Source organism: Uloborus diversus, chromosome 6, assembly GCF_026930045.1.
Source record: "Uloborus diversus isolate 005 chromosome 6, Udiv.v.3.1, whole genome shotgun sequence".
Lineage (NCBI taxonomy): Eukaryota > Metazoa > Arthropoda > Arachnida > Araneae > Uloboridae > Uloborus > Uloborus diversus.
The window spans coordinates 105,167,168-105,186,956 of NC_072736.1; the positions used below are offsets into that span (position 1 = coordinate 105,167,168).

A 19,789-nucleotide genomic window follows, 5' to 3' on the forward strand; every position below is an offset into this window, starting at 1 on the left:
AAATTCAATGTATTAGAGATTCAATTTTAACAGTTCCTGGGAATTGCTCACATTTACAGATTGAAAATTCAGCAGAATGAAAAGGATTTGGACATTCAAATGAAGCACACAGTTAGTTAATAAAATAATAATCTCTAATGAAATAATAGTTAATTTCTTATTACAAGTATAATCAGTTTTTTGTAAATAGCTACTTATATCTGCATGCAAGGCATTTGTACTGAATACAATGCATTGGGCACAAGCAAAAACAAATAAAATTCAAGTTTTTTTTTTTTCTTTTCTTTTTAAAAAAAGCATCGAAGTTTTACCTTGGCTCAAAGTTTCTCACGCTGCTACCTCCAGTTTTGGTATTTTGGTTAGTTCTAATGTTTGACACTTCACGAATGCAATTTCTTTGTAAATCAGTGATCTAAAAATATAGAAAAGACAATTTATTATTCTTAAAATGATATTCACTTATTGATTGATGTTTGATTTTGACTAGACTTCCTCGCACTGAAAACATAAATTAGTTAATATGAGATTAACGATTAAAACAGTACATTAATACAATAATTGCAACTGCAAAAAGTCACAAAAAAAAAGAAATCTTCCATTACCTTCCCACAGTTTAAGACAGAATGAAAATTATTTTGATTGAAAGCAGTGGAACACCAAGAATTTAATCACCCCCTCCTCCCCTTTTTAAATGTTAACCACAATAAAGTAAACATTCTGATGTGCAGTAATTTCAGAAGCACACATTTTTTTTTAATTGAAAAAGAAAAAAAAACATTTTAAATAATATACATTTTTTGAAATAGGGAACTGCCCTGGCTCAATTTTGAAGAAAATAAGTGCAGGAGCTCCATAGTCTCCAGAACTTGTTTTTACATTTAAAAGTCCAAGGGAAGAGCAGGGGGGGGGGGCAAGTAATTCAAATTTATTCAGATTTATATGATAGTGCTTTGATTCTACAGCAACACACTTAGCTCTGTACTTCAACTTTAAACTACATAATCAGCTTGAAATGTTTCCTCATAATTAATAATTATTAAAATCTAGGCCAAACTAACAGAGAAAATTCCTATTCTTCATGAGATTAATAAAAATCTTCATTCTGAAATCCTTCTACACACAGTGTTAACTGATTTTTTTTTTTTTTTTTTTTTGTATTATTAACTTTGAACTCTTCTCTGAAAATATATACCTTAATTCAATTGTTCTTTCAGACGATTTGATATATGCATGAACTCTTCATTTAATACATTTTCAATAAAATTAATGTCTATATAACATAACACATGTTTCATATCATAAGAAGAAAATTATCTTACTTCCATCCTTCTAATGTCTACGGATAAAAAAGTTGCAAAAAACACCAACTGAAGAAAGAAATCTGTTAAAAGGCCAACAACAGCAAACAAACAAAATTCCTAAAAGAAAAGACATTTTTGTACCTCAGCCAAAAAATAAATAAATGATAAAAATGATGCTTGACAGGATTTTGATCAATAAATCAAACTGTTTATATTTATCAGGAAATAAAATATTTGAGGTAAAAGTTTTAAATGAAGCAAATTTTCAACATGAACAACTTACTTGAATTTTTGGAACAAAAGTAAGAAATGCAACCATAAGCAATGCAAGTTCTGTGAGTAAATTTTTCGTCATGGACCAACCTTCTCTACTGAGGCCTGAGGGAAAAGAGAGTTTTTTTTATGCCCAGAATAATGAATAAATAAGGCATGTCAGAACCAGTGGTTGGAAAAACTACATTTTTTATAGAAAAATAAAACTACAACTACATTCTTCCAAATGTAGCAACCACAAACTACTTTCAAAAAGTAGTTGCTACGTCCCTACTTTCTAAAAAAAATAATAAATAAAAAGCTTATTACACTGTAAAAGGATTGAACAAAAAAAAAATTGAAAAGTAGTTTAGATTACAAAATTAGCTCATTTGAAATACACACAACCTGAGAATTATTTATTATCTCCTTTTTTCTCTCTCTTTTTTTGTTTGAACCAATTTACTATTCTAAACCCTTTTTCACGATTTTTACAAATATTCCCTGCAAAAGTAGAAGGTTGAAAGAAATCAATCTTCAAATTTTTAATCCTTTCTTGCCAGCGAATATTAAGTTCAAGGGCTAAAAATTCATCAAATATTTATTATTTCCTTACGTATTTAAAGCTTTCTAAATCGCAGAACAATGCAGCTGCGAATGCAAAATAACAGAACAAGTTAAAAGAAAAAGGAAAGAATGCATGAATTTAAATTTTAAATAAAAAAAAACATAAAAGAGAATATACGTAAAAATCATAGTAGAACTTCAAGAAATGAAAAGTTCAAAGAAATGGTATACAAAAAAAAAAAAAAACGAACAAATTAAGGTAATACACACAAAAAATCAAGAAATTTCTGAAATTTTTTATCTATGTAAAAAAAGGGGGGGGGGGCAAGTATTTGCAAATTTGGGGATAGAAGAGCTGTTTTTATTGTTAAAAAATTAATAATAACAATATTTTTAAAAAAATTACCTTGTGCGATTCTTAGTTTGACATCCAAATGCATAGGAGTAGAAACAACAGATTTTGTAAGGACTAGCATGTTTTCTAAACCAATAACAACAATAAGGTATGGCAAAATTTCACTAGAAAATAAAATGTCAAAATAAATAACTAAAAAATTGTGGTAAAAAAAAATAAGAAAAAACATTTTTTTTTTTTTTTTTTTTTTGCAAGACTTGACCAAAAAAAAAAAGAAAGAAATCTGAAAGAAATACATATTTTTAAAAATGTTAGCCTTTAAGTGAAACTTGCATTTACAGAAAAAAAACTAATAATAAGTAATAAGAATGACCATAAGTAAGACCTAAATAATATGTATCCATAACTGAGATTGATAATGAGAAATAAATTATTTCTTGGTTTACACTTCACTTTTTAACTAATATACTGTTCCTAAATATCGTCGCCTCAGAGCAACAGTAGATATCTTAGTGTTGCTCAGAGGCGACGATATATACATATACAATTCAACAACAAGCAGATTAAATCATTTAAATTCCAAAAAAATTTAAATATCAATAAGAAAAATAGTGTTTTTTTAAAGCAAAACTAATAGCAATATTTGAAATAGTCAGCAACAAATAAAAATAACAAAAATAAACACATTACCTCCCACTCAGAGTAGGATTTAAGCCAAACCAAAGGCAAAGGCCAACAGACATAAGGAGTGACATTACAACTGTCATGACAGCACTTATGGCTAATGCCCACTTAGATTTTACAAGTTCAATTTTACCTAATGAATAAAAAACATATCTAGAGCAACAGTTCTGAACTTCTTCAAAATATCACTTATTATACTAACATACACAACAGTAAAAGTGAGAACTTTGAAAAAAAAAAAGATAACTCTATCCTTGAAAGTATACAACTTTTTATGCTACAAGACACAAAATAGCAATTCATAACAAATAATTTTTTATTTTTTTTAATACTAATAAAATCAAATTCTTTTCTTTTATTTTAATAATTTCATAACTATTAAAAAACTTCAAAAAAAAAAGTTTACAAAAGTTAGCCAGAAAAGGTTATCAGAAATCCCTAGCATAAATAAATAGGTCATGGGTAATGAGTCTAAAGAGCTGAATGAAGAAACACTAACATTCATTTTGGAGTGGAGTACCAACTTCACATGAAATAAATTAGTCCAGAATTTTTTTCTTCACTTTAATTATAACAATTTTACAACTAATCAAACAATCTTAAAAGAAGTTGCGAACACTTATTAACCCCTATGTAGATGCATATTGGTCTATTCATCGCATGTTGTCATATAAGAGGGCTGTTTTTTTTATCAAATTCTGATGTGGTATAAAAATAAAACTAGAGAGAGTAATTAAATGAATTTATTATCAAAAGTTAAGTACATTATTAGTTATTTTTGAACATAATTGCCATTTAAATTGAGGCATTTTTCATACCTTGGTACAAGCTTCTTAATACCTTCTTCATAGAAGTTTGCCGCCACCGATTTGAGATGAGTTTTCACGGCGTTTTTTGTAGCCTAACTTGTCAGTTATAATAGTGGATAGGGCTGACCTAGAAATCTCAGGAAACTGATCGGATAGGTCCGTAATCGTACACCTCCGATGTCTTCTTACAGTTTGGTCAACTCGATCAACGAGTCTTCGTTTGTGACCTACTTTCGTCCTTGACCCCTTCATCATGAATGTCACCTCGTACACCTTTAAATTTCCTACACCAATCACGCACTACACTGTCACTCATAAAGCTTTCACCGTATACTCATTTCATTCTATGGTGAATCTCACACTTGGCGGGAGATTCTATCATGGAAGCCATGTTTATGCGTCGCTAGATAAACTGGTAATGGCGTCGGACGTCCGAAAACGAGTGAGGTTGTAGTGGGAGAGGTGAGCAGTTGACTGCCGCGCATTGCTGGCCGACGCTGTTCGCCCTGCCGTCTAGCAGCACGATCGGAAGTGGAAAAAAAAACAGCCCTCGTATTAGCTCTATCCCACAACCCCTTATATTGATAATGGGGCCCATCAGTGTAGCTGACCTTGAGTAACTTTCCAACCCTCACATAGAACTCTGAGAATTTCTTTCTGTATTTCAAGGTAGCATAGCTTTCGGAAATGTATGTTGGTCATTTAGACCATAAGGGCGACAAATAAGTCAGCTCCCCAACAGTTAATTTCTTTCAGCAGTATTGTTCGTCATCACATAGTTCAGTTAATAAATGGTATCTATTCTATTAGCTGAAGCCAAAACTAAAAGAAATCATTCAAAATTCTTTTTCGTCTCACGGATCGCTAGGGTGGTGAGAAGACCGAAACGAGAGCACTAACGTAATATGAAGATCCACGACTACACCCGGGTTAAATGCTGTATCTTTAGAATAAACTAAATATTGTTCCTCGAAATAAAATGTAAAGTATGACATTGATACTTACAAACAGAAAAATATATATAAAGGAATAGTATGACGTAAGCTATAACTAAAGGCACAAATTCAAGCAAAGTGTGGAGATCTTGAAACTGAACGTGCACAATATTGCCTTCACTTGGGTCATACGTGACGTTTTCTGGATATGGATTGGTGGGAAACTTCTCATGAATTTTTTCAGCAAGACTTTGTAGGAAACTAGATCAAAAAAGAAAGAAAGAAAATTCCTTTACAACATCGAAATGATAAATTGACTGAAGTTATAAGTTACGATTAAACCAAAATGTTAAATGACTCAAAATAAAAACGTAGAAGGCATTAAAGTACTTACTTAGCATTATAAGTTTGAAACACAATTGTGAAAGCATAAGTTATTATTCTTGGTCTGTTACGTACAAACAGTCGCTTGATTCCAGTCTCTTTGAATGGAACACCAAATAATACATCTAAAAGCAAATAAAAAATAGTGAAACTAAATTGTAAGACATTTACAGCAATTTGATATTTTTTTATAAGTGAACTATAATTTTCTAGATTTTGTAATAAAGAATTGCACCACAATGTTATTCAAAACTATCATTGGGATTTATAAAGGCAATGTCTTGTGGCACATTTTAATTAATGAAATTTCATCAAAAAATTAAAGATTTTAAATATTTCCAAACAGCAAAAGTTAGAGTCCTTCTTGCTCCAGTTTTATCTCTTTTGAGAATAAAACATTTTGCTTACATTTCAAAACCCTATTTTGGGAAAAAAAAATTTCCTACACCAGTAAATTAAAGTTAGCAAAGATAATTGATTTATTTGGTAGAGTTACACCCACTTTGAATTTTACATATGCCTTCCACACGAATACAAAACACTTTTCTGACAAAATTATGGCAGTTTTACTTCGGAAATCCTTTCAGGGTGGCAAGTAAATTCCTTCAGAAGCACAATTTCAGCAGCTTTTATTTCAATGTTAAGATATGTTTAAGTAATATGAGGAGAAGCCATGCATGGAGAATGAAAATTCAGGAAATTCTTTGCATAACTTGTGTAATATATATTTTTACATGAACTAAATGCTGAATTGTTTAAGTTACATGTATGATGGCTTGGATGTTCTATGCTCAAAGTAAGCAAAATATTTCTCTACATGATTTAAAAGCTATTACATTATCAAACTTGCCAACGTTCCAAAATGGAAAAATGGGAGAAACAAAACAAAAAAACAGGAAAAAAATTTATACCTAGGAACCAAATAAATACTAGTACAAAATTGTTAACTTTCATAATCTTAAAGTCTTAGACAAAAATCATAGCAAACTTAATCCATGAGAAAAGCAAACAAATGGTTAAATCAAATCTTGCTTTAAATAGTAGCTAGCAAAAGCCCTTTGCAAACAAAATATTTGTTTAAATGTGTTGTTGGTTGTGTTAATGTTCGTTTAAAGCAGTTGTTCTTAGCCTGGGAAATGCAGCTTCCAAGTGCGCATAGACAAGTTTCAAGGGAAGCAAGAGTGCATAAAAGACGAAATATTTTATTTCGTCTTTTATGCATCTTTTATGCACTTAATTACTGTTACAGTAAAGATAACAGTAATTTTGTGGTCACATTTGAATATTAAAGACCAGTGTCAGCACTCTCATTTATGCTGAGAAAGTGACTGATGTGTACGCCAACCTCGCCTATATCAGCTCAAAAAAATTTATTTCTATGCCAGTAGGTTTAGTTTATGTTTTAATAATATTATGTTCAAAATAAGGTTTTGTGTAACAATGTTGAATTGTGTGTATCAAATGATCTAGCTTTTTACTTAATTATTGGCTTCTATTATCTTAACCAGTTTTGTATTCTATTACTCATATTATCACAAAGGGGGGGGGGGCGTGACCTCATGTAAATACTGTAAGGGAGAGTATAGAGCCTGAAAGGTTGAGAATCTATGGTTTAAGCATCTGCCTTTGAAGTTTTTCAAAAATATAGCGTTCAAATTTTTGGCTAACAGTTATAAGGTTTTCTAAATTTTCACTGCTAAAATGAATGCAAAAGAAAAAGGCTTGACTCTGCTTTAGACAAAGAAAGTTTGTCAACTTTTTGATTCCTTGAAAATTAAAGCCGGAGATAGAACATCAAAGCCAGAGTATCCTACCAAAAGCAGGAGAGTTGGCCTGTTAGATTACATAGCTATATCTGTTAGATTAGACAGTACAAATTGGTCCATTATGCTTACATAACCTTACCAATTTTATGCCTAATAGAGTGTATGATTTTATTCAACTGAAAGGAGCATTTATAAGTCAGAAATAAATACTATAAAATGCATATGTGTCCAAATAAATGTGAACTGGCCTTTACAGGAAACATCTTATTTTTTATCATTATGTCAGCCAGCTTACTGATATTTAATTTTTCGCAGACAAGTTTCTTTGTTTAGTTCTTGTATCCATACAAATCGTTAATATTTGTAGAAATTTTAAATCTCAAAGCAAATAAAAATAAAATTTATAAAATGCCTAAAAAGATTGAAAAGCAACTTAAATGCCAATATGTTCACTCTTTCTAAAATAATTCATGCCAGGCTAGGCAGCCTTTTTCGTCAACACCAGTAAAAGCAATCATCTATTTCATAGCCATGTTTAAACTTTACTCCTATATATAGAATAATTTATTTTAATAATGGCTTTTTTATTCAAATTTATATTTATAATTATTATTTTCAAATTCAGAAAAAAAAGTTTATTTTGCCAAAAAACGAAATGGCACTGTTGTTTCAAAAACCCACAAAAAAAAAAAAAAAAAAAAAAAAAACCTTGAAAATAGACATAATATGCAACTCCTAAAGATTTATAAAAAAAAAAATAATTACTGCACATTAGTTTGTGATTATATACACTCTATAAGAAATGAGGCTTATGAAATGTTAAGTTCAGACTTAGAAACATAAGATTCATTGTGTAATCACGAAAGACACGGATAACAAATAGAAAATATAACAGGAGTTTTAAGAGGGGAAAAAATATGCTGTACAATTTTACTTGCTCCTTCAGTCCATTAAAGGCATGAGACAATCAATACTTGCATTTAATACACATCAATGTAAGACTAATATCTACACTTCCAATCAAAACATTAATGATATAAATAAAAAATATCAGCTAGCAACAATAGTACCTCTGAAGCTTGAACTATCAACAGATGAATCCCTCTGATCAAATATTTTTCTAATGATATCTGGATCTCCTTTAAAGCTATAAAGAATTAAAAGATATTGATAAATTGTTATGATGACAGTTATTCAAAACCTTTTTTCAGAAAAACCAGATAACACATTCATACTTGCCAACTTTGGAATTGTCCATCAGTAAAACTTCTATGTGAACACTTCTTCTCCAATCTAAGTAACTTAAATTAAATTAAGACTGCCCAAAAGTAAGAATGATGCATCAATACAAGTGCAAAGTGTTGACAGAACTGAAATATTTTGAATTAAATTAATTTGTACGATTTCCCAAAGTTTTTAAAAAGGTTGAAACTAATGAAAAATTATCTATTATAATGATTTTTGTATTAATATACTATCAAAATTCCCTGGTTTTGACAACCTATCATTACCTTAAACCTCTTTAATCAATTTCATACTGATTCTATTTACTAAAATCTTCTTAAAACCTAAAATTAATTCGGGGAAAATTTAATTCAAAGTTTTACGAGAGTTATGGGCTCAAACCAACACTGAAGATGATTAAAGTTTTCGAGCGGGAGTGGCAAAATAATGAGCGTTCAATTGTCTACTGCAAAATATGAAATATAAGAAAGTAAAATAATGGTAAGTACAAAATTAGTAATATTTAAGCAGTAAAAACACATAGTAGGCAAAAACAGGCAAGTTTTACAGAGGCAGATACAGTCAAATTTCAGAATGTGTGAAAAATTGGGATTGATGTGTGAAAGCATAAAAACCCGCTAAAATGCATATATTTTATGTTATATCTGTAAAAGTTGGCAAGTACGTAGTGTTTTGATTAATAATGATGATGGCATTAAATTTACCTAGAAATATCATTTTTCCATATATTGCTAGGGGATATAATGAGACAACCATAATGAGGAAGAACAGCAGACGTTAGTTTATCCACTGGTTCAGAAACTTGCAGGCACAAATCATCAAAACTAGTGCTATTTGTAGATCTATATAAAATGAAAACCATAAAAATTAACCAACCACAAAAAGATACTACTAAAATACTATATTTGTTTACCAAATTTTGCAAATTTCAGATTATCAATTCCGTTACAGCTTTGATAAAGTTACATAATAGAATTATCACCATTCATTTTATTTCAAATATTGTTGTTTCTTAGAAAAAGACATTGTGGTGATAAAATTACTTTGCACAACAAAAAAACAAGGTTTTTTTTATGCAATTTTTTTATGCATTTTGTTCATTTTTACAATTTCTAAACAGTCTGCTCTTGTTTGCTTGAGATTTTTGCTTATGATTGCAATCTTTAGTAAAATTTTATTCGTCGAAAATAAAATTGCATTTTAATGAAATCGTCTTAAATCTTTCTTCATTTTTATAACAGTGTTAATCTTGCAATTTGAAATTTAATATAATTAAATCTGCAACATTTACCGTTACTAACAATCTAAAACATAAGTAAACATTATTTATTCTGAAAAAACTAAGAGAAAAATATTCAATAAACTTTTATTCAATGGTCATCTTCACCAAAAATGTTATATGGTAAGGAGATTTAGTCCCAGAGGACATTATAAGAGTTATACTTTGTGAACCGCACTTATACCAGAAGAAAAGTTGAAAACTTGCTGACCCCTTTCGAATTCACATGGTGCTTTACGTTTAGTGCACAGAAACACTGATTTTTGTTGTCACACATCAACTCACATTTCAGCATGAACGGATTTCTATCTTGAATTGGCTTTGTTTTGAAAGTAAAAACGGTGTTTTCACGTTACGACTAGTGAAAGTCGTGTTTTAGTTTCCGAAAACAGCATTAAGAAAAAATATTGTAACTGAAGTTGATAAAAACATTTTGTTGTGACGAGTTTTTGAAAAAGGATGGCTTTGTTAAAACGAGATTTTTATTCATTATCTTAATGGGTTTAAAACATGACCGAACATTTTGTTTGTTGTAATGGATATTTCGTTGCATTGGTATTTCAATGTATGAGGGGGGACCCAAAAGAAACCGGACTAATGGTGCGATGCCAATCCTAGATGTTGTAGAGTGTTCTCCAGCTAGATGGCTCAAGTAGAGACCTTCACAAACCAGCTGTGCAAGTGGTGTCAGTTTAATTGATAATGTCTGATCGTAGTGTTGGTTTTCTCAGGTGTTGTTGCTTTCCGCCTGCGAAGTCGTTATGGCAAATTTGGAAGAACAAACTGCAAACTTGACATTTTGCTTCCTGCTTGAAAAGTCGGTCCTTCAAGAACGATGCTGTGAGCGGTACGCAATTTTTGGAGTGGTTTGGGCGCTTTAAAAGTGGTAGCATGAGTGTTGAAGATCATGCTCGTTCTGAGCGCCCTTCAACATCTCGAACTGATGAAAACGTTGAAAAAAATCAGTCAAAAAATCAAAGAGAGTTATCGATTTACGATTGACGATACTTTGGAAGAAACAAGAATGAGTTGGTGCTCGCGCGGGCGATCAGAAGAATGGTTCCTTCACCATGATAACGCTCCCGTACACTTAGCCTTCACTATTAACCGCTACTTGGCCTCTCAGGGGTGGCCAGTCGTTCCTCGACCCCCGTATTTGGCTGACTTAGCCCCCTGTGGTCTTTTTCTGCTCCCTAGGATGAAAAGAATTCTGAAATCGAAGCGTTTTGATGATGTAGAGGCTGCAAAAACAACTTCGCAACAGGCACTGAACATGGTCAAAGCTAAAGAGTTCCAGGGGAGCTTCTAACAGTGGAAAAAAAGAATTAACAAGTGTATTTCATCGAAAGGTGAACACTTTGAAAGAGACAAAAGAAATTTTGTGAATAAACTAATATATAAATATTTTAGAACAAAAAAAAAACGGTTACTTTTGGGTCCCCCCCTCGTATAAGATCTATTCTTTTCAAATTACATTTTTTGATCTAAACAAAAAGTTTTCTTTAAATGAAAAAAAAGAACATTAGGTTGCAAAATGATTATAATATTTTTAAAATATAAAAACACACATACCCTCTTGAAACTTGGTGATTTTTTAGTAGTTCATTAATGTGAAATGCATATGATAAAGGAGAACGAAAAGCATCAGTTAAAATCAAATCAGATTTCCAAGGGGACACTGCACTCTTCACAATGACCTGCTGCACATATCCAACAGGTGGCCCTTGAAACTAGACGGAACAGAGAAATACAAACACTTTTTCATATAACAATATAACAGATTATTTATTTTACATCATACTTAAAATTGACGAAGTTTTATGTTATTTTAAGCATTTTAAAGTTTTAACCCCAGTGTCAATGACCGGGTACCTGGGTACCTCTTTGTGACTTTTATCATAATTTTTACGCTTTCTAACTTGGTAAAATTGCTTTTAATCCATGTTAGTTACATGAATCTGAACTAAAGAAAGTTGTAACTGTGTTTACAAAAATAATTTTTTGGGGGGGGGGGGGGGGGGGGAGGGGGGGAGTTTTTTAGCCTTTAACATTTCTATACGTAGATTTAATAACCAGGTACCCAGGTACTCATTACACTGCACATCAAAAAATACCCCTTGAATTGCTTCTGACACTGTTTTTGATTATTTTGCATGTGAAATAAGCCCTTGAATCAAAATATGACTACCGTTTTCCCCCATCAGCCCCCCCATCTTGACATTGTGCCCCCTAATTTTATTAAGTTTTTGGCAGTTACATAGTAATTATTTATATTTGATAGGGGAAACAGTATTGTATTCACCATCAATATTCTTCTGAAGGGTTAGAGAAGTGTATAGTTCAAAAGCATGAACATTTGTAGAAAATTGGGACACTCAAGCGCGTCCCCCCCCCCCCCCTTCCCAAAAAAAAAAACCTCGAACTTTACTTTTTATTTATTTATTTTTCTTTTTTTTAATTCAGGTTTGTTGTTTTTTTTCCGTTTTTTTCACTTATTTTCTTGGTGTAAAACTAAAATATTGGATTCACTTCCCATGTCCAAAAAAATTTTCACGCTGTAAAAAAATAAAAATTGATAAACACTTGAAAGCATTGCACATTACATACGAGCAGATCTTACACGGAAAGAAACTTTCTGTATAATTTACATTTATTCTAATCAAATTTACAGATATAATTAAGATTTTAAACGAAATTAAGTATACTCATAATTATATTTCAGAGGGCACTACACCCACTGTTAATCACAATTTGATCAAATGCTTCTAAATTTATCAAAACATTTGATCAATCATGTCTACACCAAATTTTGTTCTGTTATAAAACAAAATAGTTGTGATTTTTTGTTGCTTTAGAGTTGCTTTTGTTATGATGTAAAGTTGAAAACAATATTGCGGCTTTTTTTCTTTTTGTTGATGTAAGTACGAACATATTGTTACATCGTCAATGATACTGAATTAAGAACTTCGTATCTCTCAATATGTAGACAGTAATATTTCAGTTGGAATATATTACCTGTCGTTTTCTTTTTTTTTCTTTTTTTTGGAGTATACCTACGAATGTCAGACGGCATGACAGCAAAGGTTGAGCAAATGATAGTGAGGATCAAAATTACAGATAATATCTTTCAATGCAACGAGCCTATGTGTATATGGTATGAGCTTTGTGGGCCATAAGTTGAACATCACTGAATAAATAAATAAAATACTTCTAATTCACTATGAAATGTCTAAGTGTAAAACCTAATACATCCAGTATTACAAAAAAACTGGAGAAACACTTTTTTTCTAACGGACAATTTAAAGTGTGAAACCTAAACATAAAACGATGGAAAAACAGTAAGCCATTTCGTTATTTGGTAAAAACAGGACACACACATTTCCCCAGATGAGGGTGGAAGAAAACGTTTCAATTAAATAGAAGACGTGTTGGAAAAAAATTATTTTCTTGCTCTAAATCTTCGAAATTCAAAATGGGTACCCTGGTACCCTGTCATTGAGAGTAAGGGAAAAGTTTGGTCGTTGACGCTAGGGTTAAATAAGAACTAGGAGAACATAAATATCAAAATTACATTTTCACTAGATTATTTTCACAAAACCTGCAGGTGGAAAATTTAAACAAAATTCCCAACTATTCTCGACTAGATTCAGCCTACTCTACTTTGTACTAACAGCAATGGTGTTTATAAATCTTATCAATACAAGAAAAGAATAATTGTAAATACATGCATAGACAAAAAATCAGACCTTTAATTTTACTGCAAGTAATTTGAAAATTAAACTACTGCTTACAGTACATTTGGATAACATTTGAGATTTTCCGAGGAAGTGAGAAGCAATGGGATGTAAGTGAACACCTTTTTACAGTTTTGAGTAAAACACATGTAAAGTTTAAACTCTAAGTAGGTTTTCGTTGTAAAGTTTTTGTAAATCATACTCTACGGCAGCATCTGCTGAGGCTCTTATTACCAATTCTATCCTCCAAATAAATGATAATTTCTTCTCCCATTTGTACTTTTGATCGTCTCAAAATTTTTAATTTCGGCACTTACACCAATTCACTTCCTTATTTTCAAAGTCTTCCAAAGTGTTTCTCTGAGGAGGAGGGTACTCATAACATTTTGAAAAAAAGTACAAAATACATAACACAAACCTTCCTAATCCATCAAAGACTGCTACGCACACACACAAACACACATATTCGAACTCAATAACCTCCGAGGAGATCAGCGGTTTCTCAGATCCTGATCAAGGTAGAAAAAATAGAGCTCTCTTCAATGCCTCATTCAACCGGCTAAAACATGCAAAGTGGTGGGAACAAGACCCTGAAGTGGAACCAGGGGCAGAGGGTGGAGTGCAATACTTTGTCTCATAAATTAGGATCAGACCTAGTTGGGTTAAGAGCCTGTTACTTGTTGTCGCATTTGTATTTAAATAATAAAGAATTTGTAAGAATTTAAAATACTGTTTCAAAATTTTTCAGAGGAGGAGTGGAGAGCAAAGGGTTGTCAAGAGCATTTGTTGTCTCAAAATTTTTAATTTTGGCAATTACACCCCTTCACTTTTAGGTACTTCATTTCATAAATTAAAAAGTTTAGTCCAAAATATTATTACATTTCTCATATAAACTTACTACATTCATTATGAATGAAATCATCTTTTTAACATTTATTACTCATAAAAAGCAAATGTAAAGCATTAAGGGATAAAAAAGATTGCACATACCCATCGTGGTCCTGAAAATTTGTAATTTTCAGCACCATCTAAAACAATATCAGGAGCTACAAATCCCTGAACAGGTGTTGAAAACTGTTGTGATGAGCTCCCAAGTAATGGCAAATGAATTAATGGATAACTGGAAAAAAAATAACAATTTTAATAAATGATGTACAAGCTATGCTTTTTAATGGCACTTAGATTTTTAATTTTGACACCTAGAAAACAGATTCTATGCATCAAGAGAATGCCTAGATTTAAATTCTTATTTGATAAGGAATGTTTGAAAATCTTAGATAGTAAAAAAGAAAAAACTAGCACTTACCAACATAAAACAGAAATAGCAAGAGTGATTAAAATTACTGAATAAGGATGACTAGAACAAAATAGCCCATGACTGTAATATATTCTAGCAATTTTATCTTGGATGTCTGCAGAATATGACTTTGTTCGTAAAGTATTATCCATCAGAAGGACACAAGTTCATTTATTTTGCCTGAAAATTAAATAATCTATTACTAGAGCATAAGCAAAAAAACATCAACAAAATTCGAAAGAAATTCGATGAAAGTCTTTAGCAGTACATGTTGTAACAAACATATAGCCCAGAACTCAGAAAAGTTTGTTATTCTGAAAAACATTTACAGCAATTAACCTACCCTGTTGTTCAAGTAATTTCATTTTCGAAACATATTCTAAATGCCAACATCCGGGACTTTGTGGTAATGGAATTCAAGAAATGAAATGACAATTAAAACCAAACTAAATGTTTATTTTGTTGAAACCGATATTTTATTGTACTGGTAATTACCAGGGCCTGATTACTGAATAGGCCAACTAGGCCATGGCCAAGGACCCTGGCTTTTTAGGGGGCCCCAAATGACCTAAACTGCTGCAGAGAATGGTTGAAATGGAAAGGACTGACTGCATAACATAACCCCCGAGGGCCCCCTGTTCCTATCACTTGGTGAGGATTGACTACAGAGGGCCCCGAAAAGCCATTTGGCCTAGGGCCCCCTGCAATCTTAATCGGGTCCTGATAATCACTATAATGATATTTTACTGTGTACTAATTGATATATACATAAACTTCCCGATGAAGAATCAAGATATAATGCATGATAAAAGAATACTTGCGTGATAAACATTAAAACTGCTGTTTACACTACACATTGCAGCTGTTTGGCATCATTGGCAAGTTTTATCCCCTAAAATTGCAGTGCCCAGGTCCTTGAACCTGCAGGACTGTGTGTTATTCAGGCTTTGGTTTAATCTAGGAAGACATTATAATGTATGTTGCGCTTATTGTGTATGTAAACTTCCCAATGAAGAAACAAGAAATAATGCATCGATAAAAGAATGCTCTCATTGGATAAGCATTACAGAAAGCTGCTGTTTACACTACAAATTGTAGCTGTTGGCATCATTGGCGAGTTTTAGCCTCAAAATTGCGGTGCGAAGATCTACGAACTTTGCAAAACCACGCATTAATTAGGCACTGGTATCATCTAGAAAAACGAATATTGTATCCTGCGCTTAAGTTATTTTCATTAACTAGAAAAATTATCACATACAATGTGAATAATCATTTTTTACTGGAAATACATAATACAGTCGACTCCCGCTACAAAGCGATTCAACTAATGCGAAATGGCTATAACACGAGTTTTTCACCAGTAACGAATTTTAGAGCTAACATGACTTTCTCGCTTGCAACACAAAATTATTTAGAAAGAAATAGTCTGCTTCATTATTGGCTACATAATATTGTTTTTATCTAGATTTCGTGAATCACTTTCATCCTTTTAGCAACTCTGACTTAGCAACTTTCCTAACCGCACTAGTCTAAATGTGGCCTTTTCATTGTGTACAAATAACTACTCCCATTTTTTCATTTATTTTTTTAAGTTCAAAATATGAAAGGTGAAGAAATATTGTAGTACTTTGGCATGCTGTTTCATCTAAAGTTTGTGAATATGGACAGAAAAAAGGAAAGTTTGTGACAATTTAAGAAGAGGTTTTCTTGATATGCTTGAATAACTAAAAAGTGGATCAAAGGTAGCACAACAATTAGGTATGAGTGAATCTTTTATACGTACAATAAAAAATAATTATTAAATAAAAACAAAAAACCTGACTGCGTAAAAAAAAAGACTAAAAGGAAATAAGCCTAGTAGCTTAGAATGTGATTAAGTACTAAATAACTATAATCAATTCAAAAGCAGTATAGAAGGATCAACAGTCGGGGTCCATTCAAACTTGAGTGTTCCTTGATTGATCAAAAAGGAATGTGCCCGACTGTTGATCCCTCTATACTGCTTTTGAATTTATGATTTGTTTGATTCAGGGGTGCCCTAAGAGCCCAAAGGTGTACCCCCCCCCCCTACTCAAAAAAGAGAAACATATGTCTTAACCCACCCACCCCTAAAAATTTCAATAGTGCAGTCTGTGCGATGACCCCCCCCCCCCCCCAAGTGAAAACCCATCTTATGTGTGTATTAATTATAAAACTATTTCAATGGTGTAGTTATTAGTTGTACTTAATAACATTCTAAGCTACTAGGCTTATTTCCTTTTAGTCTTTCTGGTTTTTATGCAGTCAGATTTTTTGTTTTTATTAAATAATTAATTTTTAAATAACACTTTTTAGTTAATTTTTATCGACTTAGTTATCATGATTAAAACAGTAAATTTTGCAATCTTGTCATTTCATTGAGAGATTTTATATCAAAAGGATTATTAAGTAACTTGCGGTGATCTAAACTACTAATTATTATTAGTCCCTCTAGGGGCCTAACATGGCTTAAAGCTACATATGCTTCACCTTAAGCAAACATTCACGAACTTAAGTCAACCACAGCTATATAAACAGCCTGTATAACTCATGATAACACCAGCTCGGAACCCCCTTTTGTGCCTACTCTACTCTACTCTACAGTACTGATATAGTGCAGCGTTTAATTATTACTAAATGCTGTACCTACCCTACTGCTTTATTTTATTTTTCTCTCTCTCTCTCTCACATTTATCATTGATTTTGTTCATTGTAACAGTGATTTATGTTGAATAGTGCAACTTTTTTTAAATGCAGTAAAAATTCAGCTTTTTATGTGAGAAATGGTAATATATAGTTAAGAAATCGTCTAAAGCAGTTTAAGCGGTGTCTAAAAATGTCTAAAATAATTGGGTATTTTTTTTTAAAATCTTAACTTCTTTCTATAACACAAAAGTTTGACCTATCCCTTGCATAAGTTGAGATTCGACTGCATACATATTTATAAAGTTAACCTTAACTTACTTAATATGTTTGGTTGCATTTTATGCTATTCAATTGGAAAATATTTCACAGACAATGCGACATGAAGTAATAAGATTTTATAAATCCTTACTAGAAAACTTCCAAGCTTTTTAAATGCATGCTAAAAACATCAGTTTGAGTTTTTAAGAGAAGAAAGCAAAACAAAAACAAATGCTTTCATTATTATTTTTCTTTTTCTCATTAAAATTTTCAAATTAACCATTCAGCTCAATGATTATAATTCCAGATATGCTTATTTCTTCATTTTCTCAAAAAAAAAAAAAACCTAATATCAAACAATTCTATTAACAGTAAAAATTGTAATAGTTATGTTCAAAAATGAAAACTTACTACACTTGTATACAGAGTTGGTCAAGAAAATACATAGCATTTTTTATATGATGGAGATTTGAATGATGGAATAAATAACGTTCATTTAAAAGCGCGGTAAAGCATTTTAGATCCTATATAGATAATCAGTTGCTTCATTTTTATTTACGAAATATTGCTTTTAAACCCCACATGCTGATAACCATTCAAGATGCAAGAAGCTGAGAAGAAACGCGAAATATTAAGTTACGTCAAATCGAAATTTTCTTTTGGGCCTTTATTGCTCCACAAAAGAACACTTGATTGGCATGAAACCATCATTAAAGACTTAATAGAAGTTCAAGGTTATGCCTTTTTAACGAAAGACAGGAAGAATTCGCCATTACTTATGACGCCGCAAGACAAATCACGCTTAAAACGTAAACATCACAGATTTCATTTCATATCAGAGGCAAAACTTGGAAATACATATAGGTTGCGTTCGACGAGCTCAACCGGTCAACCGGTGACTAACCGCAGCGTTCTATGATCAACCAGTTACTGCAGGTTGCCGTTTTTTAAGCTGTTGATTGGTTGATTGGAGCAAGTGATCATTAGCTGTCAAGTGATCAACCAACTGGTCGCTACCGGTTGAGCTCGTCGAACGTAAGTATAGGCTCTTCCCCCCATATGTATATATTTTTTTAACTGAAAACTCGGCTCTCTAGCGGCAAACATCAAAGCTGCATAAGACTGTTCTAATGGATTTTTCCCGTTACCGAAGCTCCGTACACTGCACGAATTTTGGTTAATTTCGACATTTTTTAAAAAGAAATCACTGTTTTTGTAAGTGACTGGTTCTTATAATGATGTATTCTTAAAACTTTAAACAAATCAGCATGTGATTTTTTGAGCAGCAAAATAAACGACTTCAGGTCCCTCCTTTTGATTTCTTCCGAGGGGGGGGAGGAGGGACTGATGAAGGGTGTACGCGAAAGGCAAATTTTATCGGAAAACAACAAAAACTACAGTTTGACCGCGGATTGTATGCAATTTGGCAATCTGCCAAGTTAAGACGATTCCATCTGAATAAGTCTAGCAGGGAGAAGGAAAAATAGCGATGGGATTTTGATTCACACGTTTTACAATGTCACTAGTGCCTAATTAATTTATCTCTAAGTTGAAAAAGGGTGGAAACAAAGTTTCTATAGAAACAGCAAAAAGAAAATACGTTTTCATTTCGTCAGGAAAAGTGTAATCAAAATGGTAAGCGCAAAATTATGTTTTATTATGATTTAAGAAATAATTCGGCGAACGAACTGTTATTTGCTTAAAACTGCGTCTAAATAGGCAAAAGCGCATATCTGTGACGAACAAACTACCATCCCTGCAAACTAATAGATGCGTTCATTTCTGCCTATAAACCGGATATTAACCTTTCCATGTAATCGATGGTCAGCCTATTACTTGTAAAAACATTAATTTTTGAGAACTGAAAGGCCACGTGTCCTCCATGAGCTCTTTAAATTACGGGCGTGTTTGTCTCTATTTTTCAATAATACTACCCAAGTAACATAAATCACGTTACCCCCAGCAGCACAGCAGTATCGGCCAATGTCATAACCACGGTGTTTGGTAGATTGGCCAATATCGGGTAAAGTTGGGTCGGCCAGCGTAAAACGGCTAACTTTTTTACAATATTGGGCAATACTCGTTGCCAGTATTGGCCAATACTGGCAAATCAAAATTGGGTAATGTTGGCCTGTAATTTTTCCCCAGTATTGGCAGATACTCGGAGCGAGTTTTGGCCAATATCGGTTAAAGTTGGGTTGGCCAGCGTCGAATGGTTGACTTTTTAACAATATTGGGCAATACTTGATGCCAGCATTG

At 32.2% G+C, this 19,789-nt stretch overlaps 1 protein-coding gene across 1 annotated transcript in view; it reads right to left on the reverse strand.

Annotated features, from left to right (window-relative positions):
• The window catches only part of LOC129224033 (sterol regulatory element-binding protein cleavage-activating protein-like), a 55,016-nt gene extending 36,676 nt beyond the window's left edge, over window positions 1-18,340 (reverse strand). The window contains exons 1-13 of the mRNA XM_054858430.1: window positions 17,942-18,340; window positions 14,618-14,788; window positions 14,302-14,431; window positions 11,150-11,307; window positions 9,003-9,140; window positions 8,124-8,200; window positions 5,298-5,412; window positions 4,974-5,164; window positions 3,166-3,292; window positions 2,527-2,639; window positions 1,585-1,679; window positions 1,320-1,418; window positions 312-412 (exon numbers count right to left, since the gene is read on the reverse strand). Coding sequence (XP_054714405.1) covers window positions 312-412; window positions 1,320-1,418; window positions 1,585-1,679; window positions 2,527-2,639; window positions 3,166-3,292; window positions 4,974-5,164; window positions 5,298-5,412; window positions 8,124-8,200; window positions 9,003-9,140; window positions 11,150-11,307; window positions 14,302-14,431; window positions 14,618-14,760 — 1,487 coding nt within the window. The 5' untranslated portion in view covers window positions 14,761-14,788; window positions 17,942-18,340. The remainder of the gene's footprint in view (window positions 1-311; window positions 413-1,319; window positions 1,419-1,584; window positions 1,680-2,526; window positions 2,640-3,165; window positions 3,293-4,973; window positions 5,165-5,297; window positions 5,413-8,123; window positions 8,201-9,002; window positions 9,141-11,149; window positions 11,308-14,301; window positions 14,432-14,617; window positions 14,789-17,941) is intronic.
• Between the last annotated feature and the right edge of the window lie 1,449 nt (window positions 18,341-19,789).